The 21,367-nt window shown below is 45.0% G+C and overlaps 1 protein-coding gene across 1 annotated transcript in view; it reads right to left on the reverse strand.

Annotated features, from left to right (window-relative positions):
* Positions 1-21,367, reverse strand: part of ARG2 (arginase 2) — a 38,627-nt gene that overhangs the window by 4,068 nt on the left and 13,192 nt on the right. The window contains exons 3-6 of the mRNA XM_037031128.1: positions 4,946-5,123; positions 1,588-1,747; positions 516-610; positions 234-338 (exon numbers count right to left, since the gene is read on the reverse strand). Coding sequence (XP_036887023.1) covers positions 234-338; positions 516-610; positions 1,588-1,747; positions 4,946-5,123 — 538 coding nt within the window. The remainder of the gene's footprint in view (positions 1-233; positions 339-515; positions 611-1,587; positions 1,748-4,945; positions 5,124-21,367) is intronic.

Raw genomic sequence — 21,367 nt, forward strand, 5'->3', positions numbered from 1 at the left:
AAAAACTGTGCAAGAGGGAGGACTAGGCAGTGAATTTCAGGAAGCTCCCTCCCAACCCAAGGAAGAATAGGACTTAATATGTTTTATATTCTCCCTTTCTAAATTATTTTAATTTTTAATTTGTACATTTTGCTTTTATTTGAAAGAAAAGCTGCTATCCTCAGAGAAAAGCTAAAGTATGCTGCCCACTGGGAGCTGCCTTATTCCCCTGGGAATAGGATATAGTTACTTACTTGCCAATCAGCAGATCAAATGTCCGTTCCATGACCTTCTGGATACCCAGTCTGTCTATGTCTCTCATAGAAAAATACTGGATATCGTAATTCTTTAAAATAAAGCTGTGATGAGATATAAAGGAAGGAATTCTTAGTTTAAATAGCGTTTTTAATCAAATGCATATATAGAGAGGGTATTGACTTTATAGTGATCTTCAACAAATTAAGGCAAAGAACAGCCTGTCAGATGGAACAGAAGTGGCTGGGATAGGCCCAGAGTGTAACCCTATATCAACTTACTGTTCAGGAGGGTCCACATCTCTTAGACCAATGTACACAATACTTGGGGAAGAGATACAAGGTTTGATCCAGGAGAATCCTGGGAGCTGTGGTACCTGTGGAGAGAGGAATGAACAGGATTCACCAGGGATTGCTGGTCTCGTCAAGACCATCACTGTGTGCTTCCCCTTGTATGCAGTCTGCTTTCTCCCCCCCTGCAGGGCATGCTCAGTGCAACAGCACTCACTTGGTCTGGAAAGAACTGATACGAGTGGAGTGGAGTTGGTTCGGAAGGGCAGCTGAGGAACACAGCAGAGCTTTCTCGAGAAGAGTTAAAAAATAAATCACATCTCCTAAAGTGGTCTCGGTTTCTCACTCTCACCCAAACAGCAGGAACACTGCTGACCAGCCCTTTTACAGCACTGACTTATTTACAGATGGGTTCTTAAAACATAGCCCAGCTGTCATGCAGGTTGCTGACAGCCAGGCCATGCATTCTGCCTAATGAGTAACCTTCTCTGTTCCTGGTTTAACTTGGTCCCTCACTGAGGGGAGGAATAAACAGACTCGTCTATGCCTAGGCTCCCATGTCTTTTGAACAGCCTAGAAAAATAGAGGTAATCATGATTTTACTTGGACTCTAGACCAGGGGTGTCAACCTCATTTTCACTGGGGGCCACATCAGCCTCATGGTTGCCTTCAGAGGACCAAATGTAATTTTAGGACTGTATACAGGTAACTACTCCTTAACAGTTCAGTGAGAGCTCGGTGTTGCCACCAGGTAGAAACAAGGTGGAGGGTCTGGAAGTGAGGCCTGGGAGCCTGTAACCGGAAGTCCCCAGTCCGTAGGTCTATCATTCACTCGAGTTACCTGGTACCACCTGCCTTTCCTTAGACAAGTATGAACCCCCTGGATGCAGGGAGAACCTTTCCCTCCCGTCTGACATACTGCCTGGCCCATAATAATGTTTGAGGAACAAGTGGGAGTGCAAAGCGTTTCTACCACTGGCAACCTATCCTTCACAGAAATCTTTCTGACCTAGACCCTCCCAGCCCCTGCACACCATTCGACTTGTCATTTTGGCCGACTGACCTTGTCCTGTAGTTCTCTGAGGAGAAATGAAACTGGCTGTCCGTGGAGACATCCAGATGAAGTGGTCAGGGGGGTGTTGATGTCCGCATGGGCATCCACCCAGATCACACACAGGTCTGCGTGGTGCCGGGCGTGGCCGCTGATGGTACCGATGGCCAGGCTGTAAAGACAAAATATACCTGACCCTGAACAACACGGTTTGAATTACATGGGGCTACTTACACATGGATTTTTTTCAATAAATAAGTATGTTCAACCCACGGTTCAAAGTCTGTGGGTGCAGAGGGCCGACCGTATGCATTGATCTGTGCCATTTTCCAATAAGGGACTTGAGCATGCACTGATGTGGTATCAGCAGGAGGGTCTCAGAACCAGTCCCTTGTGGATAGCAAGGGACAACTGAAGTTTTTGATGAGTCAAAAGCTACACTTGGATTTTCAACTGTGCAGGGAGGTTGGTGCCTTTAACCAGAGTTGTTTAAGGGTCAACCGTACAAGAGTTTCCAAGGCCCTCTGCTCGGAAAACATCACCAATAACAAATATCTTCAGCCAGTGCGGCTCATACTTTGCCCTCAGGGCAAAGTCAGGGGCCTGACTAAGCTGGATTTGGAGGAGGCAGAATCCCTGGGGCTGTCGTTCCAAAAGGTAACCTTCAGTGAGTGAGGGAGAAATGGAAGGCTCCAAAGGGTCAGAGCTGACCACTGGCAATCCTCTCTTCGCTGTCACAGACGTCATTACTGCCCACAAATCCCTAAAGTTTGGTCCATTAGCCCTGGCCCAGAAAAGGACCTTAAATATTTGTTCAAGAATGAAATCCAGTTAAAGAATATGGTCTATATGTAACAACTCACCAGTATTGCTTAATACCTCTTCAGGGAAGCCAGGGAGATCTAATCACTTTTAAAGAATTGGTTGCATTAACTTTTTAAGGATAAAAATCAGCCTTATAGCTTTTTAAAAATATTATGTACTTTCTAAAAGGAAAAATCAAAGTCGTTAAGTCTTTAACAAGTCTTTAAAGTAACAGGGCAACCCAATTAAAGACCTCATTTAGAACAATGAATAAAATAGAAGTTTATTTGCATGTTATATACATTAGCATGATATTCAAATATTGTTTTTTTTGCCTTTCCTTGTCCTTGGTCTCTGCTTACTTGGTCAGCTCTCCTGTCTCGGTGGTAGGAATATGGCTGAGGAAATAGTGGTTGAAAAGCTGCCCAGCTTCCCAGTAACTAAAGAATCGGACATAGATGGGAAATGTAGCTTAAGCATCTCAGGAACTAACTCTATAGCCATCCTTGGTCAACAGTACAGCATGAGACAGCATTTTAAGCTGCATGTTCCACATAGAACCGTTTTGAGGGACAGCATGGTTTAGTGCTAAAAGCAGTGGATTAAGGCAGAATGCTGTCCCCATCCGCCCCACGTCACCCCCGGGAAGAGCTGTGTGATTAGGATAAGTCACCTAACTTCTCCAGACTTCAGTTTCCTTTTCTACACAATAAGGATGATAACCCCAGTCTGTTTAAGTGAAAGTTGGTTTGCCCTGGCTGGTGTAGCTCAGTGGTTGAGCGCGGGCCTGCAAACCACAAGATCGAGGCCAGTTCCCAGCAGGGGACGCACGAGAGGCAACCATACATCGATGTTTCTATCCCTCTCTCCTTCCCTTCCCTTCTAAAGATAAATAAATAAAAATCTTTAAAAAAAAGAAAGTTGGTTTGATGATTAAGGCGATATGGTACGTTATACTTTGTAAAAGGAGCAGAGTAACCTAAAAATGCCTCTTCCTTTAAAATGTTCAATAGCTATTCAGGTTTTATACTCATTTCTGCCTGTCTAGAATCTTCCTAGATAGCCTAGGTTTTAGCACTGGGGAAATTGGGAGCCGTGACAGGGCTGCAATATAGAGAGCTCCAGAACAAAGGAAAACCAAGGACTACGACAGTCACATTGATAAGCAGTCCCCACATAGGAGACAATGAGAAGAGGGACAATACAAATGGACTTAGAGAGTGAGCACTGAGCACAGGAGATCTGCACTGTGGTTGAATCTTAGTAGAGAACCTGGGACTCCTTCCTAATTCTACCTAAAATTTTGTTCTTGAGGAATCTACCTGCCTCTCCCCTTACAACAAAGATGTAATTTCTGTTAAATGATCTGATTCTCTAAGCACCTTAAGGAAAATTGCTATATTGGATCTCAAAAGAAAAGAAAAGTGCCTATAAAAGTCACACTGGATTTGAATCCCAGCTCTGCACCTTGGGTAAGGTATCTCAACTCTGACCCTTGGTCTTCCCTGCAGTAAATCAGATAAACTGTATTTGCCTCATGTCATCAATATGATGATTAATTGAAAATATACACGAAGTACTCAATACTCCTAGTACTCAAATGCTGGGGTTTTCCCCCCAACAAAAACCATTGCTTAGCTCAAATCATACTCCCCTGTGAAATCTGACTATGCTAGCCCAGACTGATTTCTGAAATTCTGTAGAATTTTTTCATTCCACATGTATTTATTTCATCCAGACCCGACAGATCACAAGTTTCCCCCAATCCTTAGTGCCCCTTCAGAACACACCAGAGCAGTGCTGTGTAAAGTACATGCTGATTCATGGAGAGAGGAAGGTTCTATGCTCAGTCATCTAGGACAGCTACTGTGGAGGTAGAGAATGTATTCTTATGCCAAGTGGGGAATTTGGGACAAGCCTATTAGCAGAACTATAAAAAAAAGCGCCCCAATCCAGCCTATTGATGGATCCTTCCAATTCTCCCAGCAGCCAAGTGAAAATCATAAGACCGTTTCTCAAGAAAGAGTTCCAAGAGGTAAGAATGAAACTGTGCTGTGTGTCTAAAAACTTCGCTCAGTCTTCCTCTGAACTGTCCTCCTATACAACGTGTCCTAACAGGACCACTTGTGCCTCCAGCAGCTCACGATCTTAGACATCAAAATGCTATTATGCACACTGTTGACCTTAAACAAAAAGCCGGCTTTTTCTCCAGGAAAATGGGTTTCTTCGGGAACAACAGAGAATTGTAACCCAGAACATGCAAGCACGGTGGGCCAAACGCATATCCACTAAAAAAAAAGAAGAAATTCTTTTATCGAGGGGAAGAGAAGTCGGGAGTGCTGTTGCACAGTTCCTCCTGCTGGACTTCAGGATCAACTGACAGGGCGTGTGAGTTTCTCCTCCTGGCCTCCTGCTTCACTTTAAACGAGGTTTCTGTTTATGAATTTTTTTCCTCATACCCTAAAAACTCTGAAGGGTGTGTGACTCAGGAAACTGAGACCAGCTGACTGGGGAGCCCAAGGCACCACGCCGCCTAGCCCCACCAGCACCCCAGCTCCCAGCTTACCTGTGGTCCCCTCCCACCGTGACACAGCTGTAGCCGCCCGACACTGCTCTGCTCACCACTTCAGCCAGTTCCTGGTTGGCGAGGCCCACGGAGCGAGGATTCACTATCAAGTTGTTGTAGAGATCGTCTTTGGGGACTGGAGTGAAACTCAAATCTCCAAAGTCTTTTACGCGACAGCCTGGGAAAAGCGGGGAATGGGAAGATTAACTGGAAATGTTATTCCAACTTTTACTGGCCTGCGCCACAAACAAAAACTTGTGACAAAGTCCACATCCTCCTCCTTTTCTCAGAGTGTGAAATTCAAAATGTGGCCTGACTGGCAGGAGTATCTCCCAGCAGGCCTATGGGGAGGTGCTATTAGGAACACAGTTTTGCAGGTGAAGAGGGGGTTTCGGAAAGCGAGGCACAGAAATATTACCTGACTTTAATGATCACAAATTGTGTAGCAATTAGACTTCTAGTCAGACTTCTAATGTGGAAGTAAAATACTATGAGGAGCCAACAGGATTTAAAGAAAGTTTATTTAGGACAAAAATACATATACAGGAATTTTCATGTTATAAACCTAGGTCTTGAGGTCACACAGCTGCTAAATGTGAGAATCTGGATCCAAATCCGGGCCATCTGCCCCCAAAGTTTGTGCTCTTGACTATGCAGTTGTCTCAAAGAGTCTCACTTGATTACAACACTTTAAGAACCAGACAGTCCTCTCCGGAGAATGAACAAAGCAGAAGTGGAGCAGACGCAGACCTTCCACAAGGTCTCCTACCATGGTGTGCACCGTGGCCAGCTGCTGGACGTGGCCTCCCAGCGCTGTTGCAGCTGCACAACACCCAGCTGCGGCGGCAGAAGTGGCCCTCAAACCACCTGTGCAGAGCCAGCCAGGAGCCACCACCCACATAGAAGCCATCAGGGTGAAGATGCACCAGTGGGACAGGATCCTCCTGCCTGAGACAAGGGACAGGGACAGCATGGTGGGCGACTACCAAGGCAAGACCTTCACCCAGGTGGGAATTAAGCCCGAGACGAGCAGCCACTACTTGGGCGATTCTCCATTGCCTACAAAAGCCTGTGAAGCAGGGCTGGCTGGGCAGCAGGGGCCAGCCACTCCTGCTTCATCCCCTTCAAGGAGCTTGTTCAGCCAATAAAGACACTGACTTCCCTTTAAAAAAATAATTTTTTAAAAACAACTAGTGATATATTCTGACAGCTGTAACATTTTCCAATCCAGGTTGCACATATTCTAGCAAACTGTGGTATCAGTCAGTACATATTAATTTTTATCCTTGGTGTAAGTGCTGGCCTTTCCATCTTAGCCACATTTAGGGTGAGGACTAAATAATCCAAATCGATCAGGGAGGGATCTGAACCACCAGAGAACACAGTTATAGCCTTAAGACCCCGATGCTTCAACTGGAGTGCAGGTATGTTGGAGAAGGAAGGGGAAGTGGTCCCAGGACAGGAATCGTAATATCTGCAGAGGTTTGTATTAAAGATTCAGATTCTGACAGACCAGCATGGACCCAGCTTGAACTTAAGTTGTACAATTTTGAGCTATACTTCTTTTTTTAAAAAATATTTTATTTATTTATCTTTAGAGGGGAAGGAAAGGAGAGAGGAAGAGAAACATCAATGTATGGTTGCTTCTCCTGCATCCCCTGCTGGGAACTGGCCTCTGCCAGGGACTGGCCTGCAACCCAGGCATGTGCCCTGACTGGGAATCGAACCGTGATCATCTGGTTCGCAGGCCCGCGCTCAATCCACTGAGCTACGCCAGCCAGGGCTGAGCTGTACTTCTTGAATCCAAACGCAACCCAAAGCCAAACTATTGATAAAATGTTTAAAAACGCAGAAGTATAAAATGTAAAATGAAGCAGTGGCCTATAACCAACCCAAGCCCAACAGTGACCTGGAACATAAGGCCAACCAAGGGGTCACCCCCAAAAGCACACCGGAAGCATAACGGAAAACTATCCCATTTTCAGTTAAAGGGCAGCTGCAGCTGGAATCCTCTACATGTCTTTTGGTCACTGCATTTCCAAAAATAGACATATAAAAGGCCCAGAACCAGAGACGATCTGGACAACTCAACACAAAGGGGAGGGAGGTGTTGAAGGTAGAAGGAGCATATGACAACTGGCCGAACAGCGGGAAGAAGGCGGGGGGGAGACTAAATAAAAACACAAAAATCTTTTACACAGAAAGAAAGACAGCAGTGAGTAAAGCCATTATGTACTTCTAAGTCTCAAAATATGTGAGGAAACTTGAGAGCTAAGAGAAAGGAAGTTTTAACTGACCTTCAGGTCAGTGTCAGGCCTTGCCGCTGTTGGCCACAGTCCAGGCCGGGCAGGGTTTGCACGTGAGCACCTGCACTTTGATGCCTCCACTTCCCTGTGCAAGTTTATCTCAGCACCTCCTGACGCCACGCCAGGCATTTGAGTCCTTACTAGGTAGAACACACCAGGGCTTGCCTGGTGACTAACATGAGGTGTATAATTTTAAAAAGGTTTATAATCTAGTTAAATAATGTTAATATGAACTGATTTTTGAAAACTACTTTAACTCACTTAATCCTCACAGGACCAAGAAGGACATGGACGTTAACTCGCTCGACCTTGTGGACGAGTGACGGAGCTTGGGGAACACTCAAGTCCAGCCACGGAATCTAGAACGTAGACTCCGGGAAGTGTGACAGGAAACAGCACTGGACTCACTATTATTTACTCATCAGGAGAAGGCTGCAGAAAGCCCAAAAAGGAACCTGGAGAGAATTTGGCAGTCTCATGGCGACACTCTGCCAGGAAGAGAAACTGAATTTCACAAGAGGATTTTGGTCATTAAATGTGTGACTCTGTGGAGCGGATCACTAGGTTCATTCACAGGCTGGAGGGTGGGTTCTTCAAGGTCATGCAACTCCCTTTGCTCCGATTCCTTGCTCAGCAAACAGCCCTCTGGTTATTCACTTAGTTTCCCAGTTGCCCCCATATCGGCCAGAGGGCTTCCCAACAGTGGGTGCTGAAGGGCCGTTGCCCGCACGACTATGCACGGACATCGTGGTTCGCATGAATCTCTGGGCCGGAAAGTCTGCTGAGCCCTCCCCGCATCCACACTTCTGTTCCCGGGGGACCAGACCCCACTAAGGGATTACTTCCCTGTGAGGCCCCGCCTGAGTGGCCCACCCGACATGACTCCAGCTCTGCTCTTTGGTTTCCACACTACGTCCCAGGGAAGGACAAGGGAGAGTGAGTGCTAAAGGAGCGAAAGGAAATTCAGTGATAATTGGGGTGGCCAAGGAAGGACTCCTACAAGTAAAGTTCGTGCCAGCACTGTTTTTGCTAATTTTTGTTGTGCTCTTTCCTTACTGGCAATAGACATTTTTTATAACGTTGATAAGGAAGTGTCTAATGGTGAAAAGTGCCCTGTCCCACTCCCTAGGTTGACTACTGGGGAACCTCAAACAGCATCCATACTACTCTTTTCAATAAGGTTGTTGGATAGGACGAAGTGCTGTAACAGAGCCTCCCCCAGACAATGGCTCAAACCCAGTAAATTGGTTTCTTGTTCATTTAACACCCAGGTGGATATTCTAGGTCAGCAGGAGGCTTTCCTTCATGCAGCAATTCACAGACCAGGCTCCTTCTGGCTTCTGGCTCTGCCACACCTAAGGCTTTGCCATCTCTGTGGCCAATCAGGTCTCCCAGCCTCAAGGCAGCGGAAGCAGCAGCAAACACTGAGAAGGCACGCTTCTGCTTTTAAAGGCCCTGGTCTAACAAGTGGTACGTCACCCCTGCTCACACGGCCCTGGCCAGCAAATGCAGGTCTAAGTTAGGTCCAGGAGGTGATGAAAATGGGTTTTGGCAGACAGCTAGCAATCTCCGCCACAGTGAGTACTTTTAAATTCTACTGACTGCCGTAACCTTTAAGTGATTAAGAACTCCAATACGTATGTTTATGCTCCTAATTACTGGTAACCCTAACTACCGTAGTTCATTCCAGAGCTGAATCAGTAAATACACGACACCATCCTGGTATAGCCTCTTGGGACCTTTCTCCTCTAATGCCTACTGTTCCAATAGCACTGTGGCACCCAAAGGACTAGTGAAGCAGAGCCCAGCACTGGTTTCTAAAGAGTGAACCAGAGCCTAAAAGAATTGTACATGCTGTGTTTGGAAAACGTTTGAGCAATTTCATAGAAATGAGAAGTCTGCATATTGGCGCGGTGCACTATGAGCTTGTAGAGAGCATGACGTGCAGCCCACAGGCCTGCAAGGAGTGGGGAGGCTGACGGGAGGTTATTTTACTATAAGAACACAATGAGCTGAGTAATACTGAAGCTATGACTATCAGGGTGCTGTGTGTGGCAATTCTGGTTCAAAAGGCACAAGAGCCCTGGCTGGTGTGGCAGCCTGCAAACCAAAAGATTGCTGGTTCGATTCCCAGTCAGGGCACATGCCTGGGTTGCGGGCCAGTTCCCAGTTGGGGGTGTGTGAGAGGCAACCAATCCACATATCTCTCACACGCTGATGTTTCTCTCCCTCCTCCTCTCTCTAAAAATAAATAATTAAAATCTTTTTTTTTAAAGGCACAAGAAATGGTCTAATTTTTTTTAGGACTTGAGTGATTTTAGAGAAGGGGGAAAGCAGGGAGGAAGAACAGGACAGAAACATCAGTGTGTGAGGGATCAGTTGCTTCTCTTACCTGCCCCAACCAGAAATGGGCCTGCAACCCAGGCACGTGCTCTGACCAGGAAACGAACTAGCAACCTTTCACTTTGGGGGACGATGCCCAACCAACTGAACCATGCTGGTCAGAGCAGTCTCCCTGATTTTTTAAAAATCTTAAAGTAATAGTGAAAAGAGCAAATATTGTAATATGGAAGGAATACCTGCCTGTCATATTTGAGGGAACTGTCCCTTTCGAGAACTTCTTTGTGCTTCAGGTTAGCTCATCTGCAAGTCAAGCCCAGAGGAGACTTAATGTTTCATCGCTGCTCTTTCCAGTCTTTTAAGAAGGCAGTGCAGGACAGAATGAACCCGAGCTTCAAGGATGCCCGCGTGACAAACAGACTTGGAACCAACTGGACAGGGCTCTCCTTTCTGACTGGCAGTGGGGAAAAGCAAAGGTTTGCAAACTGACACAGCCTCATTGCTTCTCTCCCAGTGCTGGTAATAAAAATATACTGAATACTACTATGATCTTTTAGGAGGAGATGTCACCTTTGGCCTTGATAAACATCTCCAGGCTCCACTGGAGTGAAATGAGAACACAAGTGCATCAACGGATACCACCAGCTGGTGGGGAAGAAATCAGAACAGCCCTACCTGACCTTAGCAATGCCTGTGGACAGCACTTCTATTTAGGGTCCTGATCACTTGGGAATCCCTGGAAGAAGCCAATGATAGCAAGGAGGGAAAAGGAACATAATTGTCTGCCTCCACACACCACACTATGCCTGAAGCCTTACGGATAGCTGCAAATCCTCACATCTTCTGCTGGTTTCACAGACTTTGGAAGGAGAAATTCAGCAAAGTTAAATAGTGCCAACTGTTTAAGAGCAAGCCTGCTTCACGCTTTGGTTGGAGACTCACAGAAGACAGTGTTATGAGTAAGCAGATATTTTTCAAAAGCATAGAGGTAACTCCACTTTCCCTACTGCTCTGACCTCCACTTACGGGGATCTCCACCTGCTCCCAAGGCTCCCAGCAAGTCGAGGGAGATGGGTTTTGAAGTGGGCTGACACACAGGAGAGTCCACCGAGCCCCCAGTGAGCCCACTGGCAGAGTAACAGATTTGGAGGAAACTTAGGGTACATTGGTGTCAATTTTTCAAACTGCCTGAATAGGACAGAGTGTCTATGACTCATCAGGAATAACAAGTCTGTGAAACCTGGAGAAAAACAAAGACACTGAAATTATAGACTCAGTCCTGACTGGTGTGGCTCAGTGGGTTGGGCATCATCCCACAAAGGGAAAGGTCACTGGTTCAATTCCTGGTCAGGGCACATTCCTGGGTTGCAGGCCAGTCCCCAGTTGGGGTGCATTCAAGAGGCAACTGACTGATGTTTCTCGCTCCCTCTTTTTCCCTCCCTTCCCCTCTCTCTAAGAATAAATAAAACCTTTAAAAAATAAAGTTATAGACTCAAACGTTGTACATGGCACATTTAGCTCCATGCAAAGGGATTTCTAGTATTTTAAAGAAATGCTCCTGCTAATTCTTAAAACCCTAAAGCTGTCCCTGGAGAACCAGCTCATTGAAAACACCATTGTGGCATTACTGGAGGTGGTCTGAACTAGGAGAAGAATGCCCAAGTCCATTTGGGCCATCTGAAGTAAGCAGAATTTCCCTCATCCCTAAAATGTGACTTGAGTGATAACTTTGAAGAGACTGTTACTTGAGGTAAACTCATTTGCTTACCATCAATAAAAGGAAGATGTCTTGAGTTTTATTTAGTGCATTTAATTCCCCAAGGCTGTACAAACTCAAGAACCTTGTGTCCTGGGGTTTCTAAAAATCAGCTCTTTGCTTCTTCAGGCCCAATCTCCAAATGTTTGGTACCTTCAGGAAAGAGATCGTATCGTGCAAGTACACAGATCTGCTCTTGTTCAGTTCTTCAGAGTCCTGAGGAGACTCCAACCAGCACCCTCAACATCTCCTTCCTCCTCACTCTGCTCTGCAGTTGCCTCCGCAATAGGTACGTGTTGCTGGACACAGTGAAGGCTGCCACTGAGGGAGACGGGCGGGGAGACTGGTACTCGGAGCTCGAATGACAAGCAGATTTGGAACCAACTGGACAGGGCTCTCCTGTCTGACTGGCAGTGGGGAAAAGCAAAGCTCTGTGCAGACTGGCACAGGCTCATCCCGTCTCTCCCAGTGCTGGTAATAAAAATACACCGAGTACCAGTAAGATCTGTTAGGCCCACATGGCACCTTTGGCCTTGAGAAGGTGACCCTGGGCATCCTGGCCAGTGATTTCAGACCCATCCCTCTAACATATACCAGAGTTAATCTCAAGATCAAATGATACAAACACAGTGTTTAATAGATGCCTTTGTACAAATGTGATCCTTGAGTAAAGGGATAAACTTGAAAACTTGCCCCTAGACATGTAACTGTGATGACTCACAACACCATTAGTGTTTCCTAATAACTGCTGCTCCAACTACATCTTTCCTCCTTTCCTAAGGAGAGCAGAGAATATCGCTGTCTGAAGACGGGCTTAGTAACGTGTGCCCTGTGAACCACACTCACGTTGGTCCTCGACACCTCTAAACCCCTGCGCGTCAGCTCGGTCTTCCGCAGACAGACGGTCAGCCGAGGGCACCCTCGCATCGGGCTTCAGCACAGGCAAGGAGGTGGGAGGAGGGCTCCCCTGGTGTCACGAGTCACCATGACAAAGCCAGGCTCCTGCATTTAGGGCAAGGCTCGAGCTTCACTGCGAAATGGTCTGCTGACAAAACTTCAAGCTACTCCCCCGTCCAGCTGCAGGAAGACACAGCAACAACCCCTGGGGAGAAAGAAGTGCTGCTCTTCAGAACGTGACCTTTTTTTCTGTCCTGGAGTCTTGATACTCCTCCACCCTGTTCCAGGAAGCACTGAAAAGAAGACACATCGGTCTGGTGGCATCATGAGGCACGTTCCCCAGGAAGCTCACACTCGACAGACCGCGCCCCACGCTGCTCTGGGCTGCGAGCAGAGGGCTGCCGCGTCGTCGCCTCCTGCCCACCTCGCCGCAGGGGGTCAAGCGCCACGGCAGATGCAAAGGAATATTTCCTGTCATCTGGCCCAGAACTTCCTAGAAGGGTTGAGATCTCCAACAACGGGCAGTTTCTAAGCTCATCCTACCTCCCACAGTTGCTATAAGGATTAAAAGATAAGAAAAAGCCAAAGTGGGCCAGGGGTTACATATCTGTTCACCTGGATGAGGCATCTCTGTGGTTCTTCCTACAGGGGAAGAAAACTTTTCCTTTCTTCCCTTTTAGGTTCTTCCACTGGTTAAATTGACTGCCCCAGACAACTGGAGAACAGGGCTGGGTGACTGGGGCTTCAAAGGGAAAGAAGACACTTTACGGGAAGATGGGAAAAGCAGATTTTTTGTTAACAAAAGTTTGCTGTACCAGGCAGAAATAGAGGACTTCGGACTTTGAACAAACAGGACCGGCCAAGCTCCTTGCAGCTTACCGTGCCTAGCCCATACTCTTTGCAGTTATCTCTGGTGATAACTCTTCCTGGACCAGGCTTTCTATCTAAATGCATTTAGGCAGTTCAAGGGGAAATGAGAAAGCTCTTGCTGAGCCTCCTGGGCCTTTGCTGACTTCGGCTGAAAGTAGTCCACATGCCAAAGTGGCACAGTTGGGGGAGGCTCATTCTGAACCCCTTCCCTCCCATCCTACCCATTTCCTGTTCCTTGAAACTGGTGGTGTAATCTAAGGCATCCCAAAACCTGTTGTGCTATGACTATGTCATTTTTAAGGACAGGATTTTTGGTGAGAATTTTATACAAATACAGGCCCACTGATTTCTCATTGAAATGGTTCCTAAAGAGTCCGGCTCTCACGCACAGCTCCAGTTTTCTACGTTCCCTGTAAAAGCATGTACAGGCCAGGTTATGTGGATGAAAAGGCGGCTCTGTAATCTGACCAACAGTGACAGCACAGGGTGATGCCACCATGAAATTCTAACTGGGCAGGTCATGGTGGGTAGTCAGGTCAGGACCTCAAAAGGTTTACCTTTGCCTGCAGCGAGCCCTGTGCATCTAGGTTCACAGGCTTTTGAAATGACAGAAGGAATCCTCTTTTCCAGACCTTTCTGTCACCACCCTTCAGGGAGAATGTAATCTTAGATATCTTCTACCTTGCTTCCCCCCACTTCATGTAATTTTCCTTATTTCCCTTCTTAATTCCAAACGTATAAAAGAAACTGCTAAACTGTTGTTCTCCAGAGCATTGAGATCTTGCTTTCCAGCATGTCACCAGTTTGGCTCAAATAAACCCTTATAAAAATTTTCTGCAGGTCTGGACATCTCTGACATCAAAATTTACTTGGCGTTAGCAGGATTCTGAAGAAGCCCACCCAGGACCACCCTGTGGGCTGGAACCTGGTGCTAGGTACCAGCATGGACCCGCTGTGCCCCACCTGCTCCCCGCTTTGCATTGGGGGAACAAGGGTGAGTTTTCTCTTGGAATTCTAGCTCTCCCAGCGTTAAGTGGCAGGTCCTGTCTTTATTTGAGCTGTTTTTATAAAACCTTCAAGGTGGGCCCTGGCTGGTGTAGTTCAGTGGGTTGAATGCCAGCCTGCAAATTGAAGGGTCACTGGTTCAATTCCCAGTCAGGGCACATGCCTGGGTTATGGGCCAGGTTCCAGCAACCAATCGATGTATCTCTTACATGTTTCTCTCCCTTTCTTTCTCCCTCCGTTCCCCTTTCCCTGAAAGTAAAATAAACAAAATCTTTAAAATCCTTGAGGTGGATAAAGGTTGAGAAAGGGAAAAATAATGGGTGACTGCTCCTTTTAATTTTGACTTTTAATTGGATTGCTTGCTGAGAATCTGAACAAAGCCACTGCTGGTTAAGTGAGAGATTGAACTTGCCTTGGCTCTGAAAGAGACAGGAAGGATGCTCGCTTCCACAACCCAAATCTCGGGTGTGTGTAGATGCCTAAGAATCGCTGTGAGGTGGCCTGAGGACAAATGTCCTGCAGGGCCTGAAGCAGTCCTAGAGGGGTAGCCCCCACAGTGGACTCATCCAGAGACATGCTTGTGAAGGCTCGTTTTCCCTAGGGGCTTGTTCAGACTTCACAGATCTCAAAGGAAACCAAAATGAATATGGGAAATCGTGCCTCTAAGGCCCACGAGCCTAACCACAGGTGGCCTCCCATCAATACTCCCGCAGGAAGATGCCGAAATGGGGATCCTTTGATACTGAATTCATCGTTCGCACATACAGCTAGAAAAAGCCAGCTATAAATGAGGAAGATGAAGGGAAGGCATCTTTAATTGGTACCTCAAAACTTCAAAAAGAGGATTTAAATAAATGGATCAACCTATGATGCCATTTATATGGCAATCCAATTCTCTCAAGGACTAAAAAATAGCTGTCGTTATTTTAAAAGGGGGAAGGTCATTGGCAACTTGCTTGACTCGTCAAGGACAGACCCAGATTGTGCGTGTCTTCTTCCCCAACTGCCAGAACCAAATCTGGATCCAAATTTTTATAAACAAGTTTTCCCTCAGGACTAAGGTCTCTGTGTGTCTACATATGTATGTTGTAAATGTGAGATAGTTTTCCTGCCTTTGAAATTGATCTAATAAATTAAAATTAACTGATTTGAAGGCAAATGATTGTAAGGATTGGGTATTATAAAATTCTCAGAAATACAGAAACTAACTGAAAAGCTTTTCAAGTTCATGTGATCTAAGGTTAGTCCTTAGTAAATTAAAGTTAATTTAAGTTTGCTGATCTAAGTAGAACAGACATATCTTTTGAGTTATTGATATTAGATATAATCTTTTATCTAGGCTTTACAAAAATAAGTCCATGTTACTAACTAATGTTGACGTCTATGAAATATGTTTCCAGAAGTTATAAAATGTCTTGATCAGTTGGCCTAGCTAAAAAATGCTAATTGCTTACTTCTTAGTTTTCATTAGAAATTAAAGTTTTAAGGGTTAAAATATCCATATACATAGGAGTAACTTTGTGGTGTGAAAAGATTTTTTTATGCTAAATTGCATGGGAAGCACTGTCAATAAGTGATAAAAAATTCTAGGAGCTACAGTATGGGTAAACAATGGGTGTAAATTACACAAATAGCTGGGACATGGGAAACCCAAAATAGCTGCTTGGTTCTTCTGGGCTACCTAGAAAACCATCCTTTTAAAAAAATTCCTTCATATATCACAGTGCATTTAAGCTGGACTTAAATTAGATGAAGGAACTTATGAGCTGACATTACTAAAAGGATACATCTTACACTATTGCCAAGGTTTCATAAAGTCACTTTCAGAGAATACCAAATAGGTAACGACTTCCTTTAACAGAGAGCTCCCAGGATGCAAGGACTTTAGAGATCACTGACTCCACCTGGAGATCCTGTTCATTGGAACGGACATCCCGTAAAATGACATTCTCCAACCTCATTGAAAGGGACATGTCAGGCGCCTAACTGAACGGACACCTGCCCTGGACTCTGCCACTCACCTCCACCTACAGCAGACACCATAGACTCCACAAGGACAAGATGCCACCACCATCAGAGGTAGCATCTGTCCTAAGACATCGACGAGTCCTGTTTACCTGAACTCAACAGACTGATGTTGAGTTCAGAAACCGGTTGTTCAATTGTCTTTACCTGGCTGCTAATCGTATTAGTCATTATAATAGTTATACTTGGTCTTTGGGTTTTTCTATATATTCCTATATATTCCACCTGTTAATGATTACTGAAGATGTGTAAGATAACTTTTAATTCTCCCTTTATGGCTTATGTAAATGTCATTCTAGATGCAGAATATAGAAAAATAAGAAAGGGACAAAACAGATCATGATAATTCACAGGAGGGAAATTATCTAAAGTGCGGTTGTTTTTGTTTTGTTTTTTGCAGTGAATGATAGAGATCTGATCACATCACCGGGGAGGAGTGCGAAGGAGGAGGTTGCCCAAGGCAATGGTAAACAGTCCAGAACAGGATTGGCTGAGAAGCTGAATACCTCCAAAGAGCATGGAGTTATGGGCCAGAAAATTTAAAATAAAAGGAGGGCAAGCCCCAGCTGGTGTGGCTCAGTGGTTGAGCGCTGGCCTGCTAATCAAAGGGTCACCGGTTGGATTCCCAGTCAGGGCACATGCCTGGGTTGTGCAGGCTGGGTCCCCAGTAGGGGTGAGTGAGAGGCAACCGCACATTGATGTTTCTCTCCCTCTCCTCCTCCCTTTCTGTCAAATAATAAATAAATAAATCTTAAAAAAATAAAAGAAGAGAAGGGCAGAAACTGACTCTCTGGCTCTTTTTCTCAGGGATGCCTGGGTGATCATGCTGCAGCCGTCTGTGTTTCCCAAAGGACTGTATTTTGGATGGAAGAAGAAACTCCAGGTGCAGCCCAGGATCAGGCTGGCCTGGCAGAGGGTGGCGAGGTTATTCTTCTTTGGGTGTCCTAGAGGGGACAGGCTCGGAGGCAGAAGCCTTCCATTCTTCCAAAATTGTGTAGCTTTTGTATGGTGTGTTGTTTTGGTTTGTAAACTAATCCTATAGAAATAAGATAATTAAAAACCAACTGGGCCCTGGCTGGCGTAGCTCAGTGGATTGAGCACGGGCCTGCGAACCAGAGGATCGCAGTTCGATTCCCAGTCAGGGCACATGCCTGGGTTGCAGACAGGTTCCTTGCAGGCTAACTACCAGCAGGGGACGCACAAAAGGCAACCATACATTGATGTTTCTCTCCCTCTCTCCTTCCCCTCTAAAGATAAATAAATAAATAAAATCTTTAAAAAAAACACACAAACCAACTGGGGGAATGATAGGGGAGCTATGGTGTCCTCCAGATTTTAGCCTAATTGATAGATTTAAGTGATTAAACTGTAACTAAAGAGTTTAGCCTTAACTGATAGGCTTAAGTGACTAATGCATGTGGAAAGCTGTCTTTCCAGAATTTTGTAGCTTTTGAATAAAGACAGCTTTCCTTTATCACCAAATCTTTGACTCTGGACTTTCGCCCAGAGGGTGGCGGCAGGCAGCAGGCCCCCACTCGCTGTTCTGTAATGTGAAGACCATGAGACCTCACTGCCTTCCATTTACCCGCCCTTCCCTTTCGGGCAAATGTGACAAGATGACCTCAGTATTGAGACTTCCTAGCACTGTTTGAGAACACACTATCCCACCAAAAGGCTGGTCATTGGTGCATCCTCGGGATTGAGTTATGACCAGTAGGGGGAGCTGTAGATAAAAGGGGGCTCTATAATAAATCTGACCAGAAGTGACATAACAAGGTGATGTGATCACAAATTCTTAACTGGGTAGATCCCACCCCAGGCCTCTAAAAGGTTTATCTTTGCCTTAAGCAAGACATGTCCTCTGTTCTCGTGCATCTAGGTTCACAGGTCTTTGGAGTGACAGAGTAATTCTCTTTTTCCAGACCTCTTTCCCACCCTCAAGGTAGCATATAATCTTGTTAACTATTCTGTGATCCAGTCACGGGGATACCCCACCTGGCTTTCCTCCCACCTTCAGGTAATCTTCCTTACATTCCCTTCTTAATTCCAAATGTATAAAAGAAACCACGAAACTCCTCCAGAGATCTTGCTTCCCAGCAGTTGTCATCAGTTTGGGTCAAATGAGCTCAAACAAACAAACAAAACTACAGCTATGCCAACAGCCAGTTCACCCTAAGGCCTAACCACAAGGCCACACCCTGCAGTGTCGTAATTCTTGAGTCACACCGGAAGGTATTTTCTACTTCTCTTGTATTCAGTGGTTCTAGCCTCCAGGGGTAAGGGAGGGAGTCTGGAGAGTTCCTCTTTCTTCTCTTCAAATCTGAGCATTCCACACCTATTACATTAACACACACACACACACACACACTACTAAGAGTTTGGTCATTAATAGAAAATAAATTTATTCAAGAATTCAATTATTTAAACCAACCACAATAATTGCTTAGGTTCTGAGCCTCTGACTTGTGCTGTTTTGGATGTTTAAAGAATAACACAATATCTGTCTGAATAACTAGAGATCAGCCTTACTCAGGTAAGCAGTCATCATTAGCTACACAGGTGCTGGTTCAAAAACAAATATGTTTCAAAAAAGGGACAAAAATTGGCCATTATCATCTACTAACATTTAGCTTGAATAATTCATTAGCTGGTAGCCAAACACCTTTTAAGAGTTAAACAGTTTGATATATGACAGTTAAACTGCCTCAATATTAATGCCATCTTGTCACATTCTCTGAGTCATACATTCTTGTGTGTGTGTATAACTTATTACTTTATTTTATTTTATTTATTGTTCAAGTATAGTTTTCTGTCTTTTACTCCCATCCCAGCCCACCCCCAACCCCTCCCCACCTCCTTTCCATTTCCATCCTGTCCTAGTTTTTGTCCATGTGTCCTTTATACTTATTCTTGTAAACCCTTCCCCTTTCCCTCTGAAATTCCCTCCCCTCTCCCCTCTGGTCACTGTCAACCTGTTCTCTATTTCAATGTCTTTGGTTATATTTCGCTTGTTTGTTTGTTTTGTTGTTTAGGTTCCTGTTAAAGGTGAGATCATATGGTATTTTGTCTTTCACTGCCTGGCTTATTTCGCTTAGCATAATGCTTTCCATTTCCATCCATGCTGTCACAAAGGGTAGGAGCTCCTTCTTTCTTTCTGCTGCATAGAATTCCATTGTATAAATGTACCATAGTTTTTGGTACATCCATTCATTTACTGATGGGCACCTAGGTTACTTCCAACTCTTGGCTATTGTAAATTGTGCTGCTATGGACATTGGGGTGCATAGGTTCTTTTGGATTGATGTTTCAGGTTCTTACGATATAATCCTAGCAGTGTAATTGCTGGGTCAAAAGGAAGATCCATTTTTAATTTTCTGAGAAAATTCCATACTGAGTCACACATTCTTAAAAATCTGGGAAACTGGATGGCTTCTAAGAAGCAACTCATTTTAAGAGAAAGGAAATAGTGATCTAAGAAAATCCCACGGAAGACAATGTGAAGTGTGGACAAAAAAAATCTCTGATTAAGTTGACAAGTCCAGAGACTGAAAGTAATCTCACAGGGTGATCTGATCACAAATTCCTAACCAGGCAGGTCATGGTGGGTAGTCATGCCCTGGGAATACAACCTCTTTAGTAAAGGTTTATGCTTTAAACAAGCTCTGTCCACTGTTTCTGTGCATCTAGGTTAACACCTTTCCTCTTTTTCCATACCCCGTGGAGGCATGACCACCCTCAAGAGAGCACACAATCTTAACTATCCTGTGTAATCTACTCCCTTCCCCCACCTTCATGTAATCTTCCTCATATTCCCTCAATTCCAAATGTATAAAAGAAGCTGCAAAACTGTCATTCTCAGGAGCATTTTCTCAGTCTGTTGAGATCTTAACTTCCAAGAGTGTCCTCTGTTTGGTTCTGTGGGGGTTCAGAATGGCCACCCCAAGATGTACCTTAGTAGTATATAGATTGTTTTCAGCTAAAGGAAACTTTGGCTTCACTCAAGAGAAAGTTGTGTCTCTCCCTTAACTACCTACAAGAACTTACATTAGGGGCCCTGCCTATAAAAGATAACCTCTTCTGTCCTACCTGTAGGGTAGGGCAAACTTCTATTTATGAATCATCTGCCCTTATCATTCTGAAATGACCTTTTGAAGCCACAGGTACTTTACCTCATCCCTGGCTCAGAATGTCTTTTATACCCATTTTCCCTCTGTTTTTGAACCTCTTATGTGTGGGGGGTCTCTGACTCTCTCATGTATGTGGGTCTCCCACACATACATATGTAATGAAATTTGGTTATTTTCTCTTGCTAATCTGTCTCATATCAATTTGATTATTAAACTAGCTGAAAGAACTTTGAGGGTACAGGAAAGTTTCTTCTTGTCCCACAACTCAAATAAACTCTTACAAAATTCTTCTACAGGTTCTTCTACATTCTTCAACAGAAGTTATGGGAGAAAACTAGCATGTGTTGGGGAGGAAAAATTTCCTCTACTCTTCAAGGTTCTTCTGACTGGTCTAATAGTCAAACTAACATGAGACAGATTAGCAGGGAAAACATGTATATCACCTGTATACATGGTAGAGACCCAGGAACACCGAGTTCCACCAAAATGGCAGAAGCCACCACCTAAAGACCACCTTCAGCTAAAGACAAAAGATGTTGGGGATGGAGAGAGAAAGGTCAAAATCAGTGCCATTTGCTACGGTGGCACCACTTGCCAAGCAGGACTATGACCTTGTTAAACATGACTGCCATTTTACTCTTCAGAGCTTATGTCCCCAGGACTGGAAATTACAGGGAAGCAAGAACAGTAATGGGACAAAAGCCCCTTTTTCAGGCTCTCTTGGCCAGAGCTAGCTTGACTGACTCTCATTTTATGAACCTCTATTCTCAGTATTAGAAAATTACTGGAAGCACCCTGAGGGCACAAAGGTCCAGAGAACTTACAAAACAAGATGTGCCAGACTGCAACGCCTGGACCCTGCACCCAAATATAACATCAGAACAAGCTGCAGCCTGTGTAAGACCAACAGAAACATCATCCTACTCTACAACCACCCCAATTAGCAAAAAAAAGCTCAAAGACCCTACTTTAGCTGCTGATGTATTTCTCCACACCATGCCCCTTTCCCCTCTTGGAAAGGGAATAAAACCTTGCTCTCTGCCTTTTCTTCTCTTTGTGAACTTTTTCACAGCCCGCATTACTGACCACCCTAATA

The sequence above is a fragment of the Sturnira hondurensis genome, unplaced genomic scaffold (genome assembly GCF_014824575.4).
Source record: "Sturnira hondurensis isolate 20B ecotype Veracruz unplaced genomic scaffold, ASM1482457v3 Scaffold0021143, whole genome shotgun sequence".
NCBI lineage: Eukaryota > Metazoa > Chordata > Mammalia > Chiroptera > Phyllostomidae > Sturnira > Sturnira hondurensis.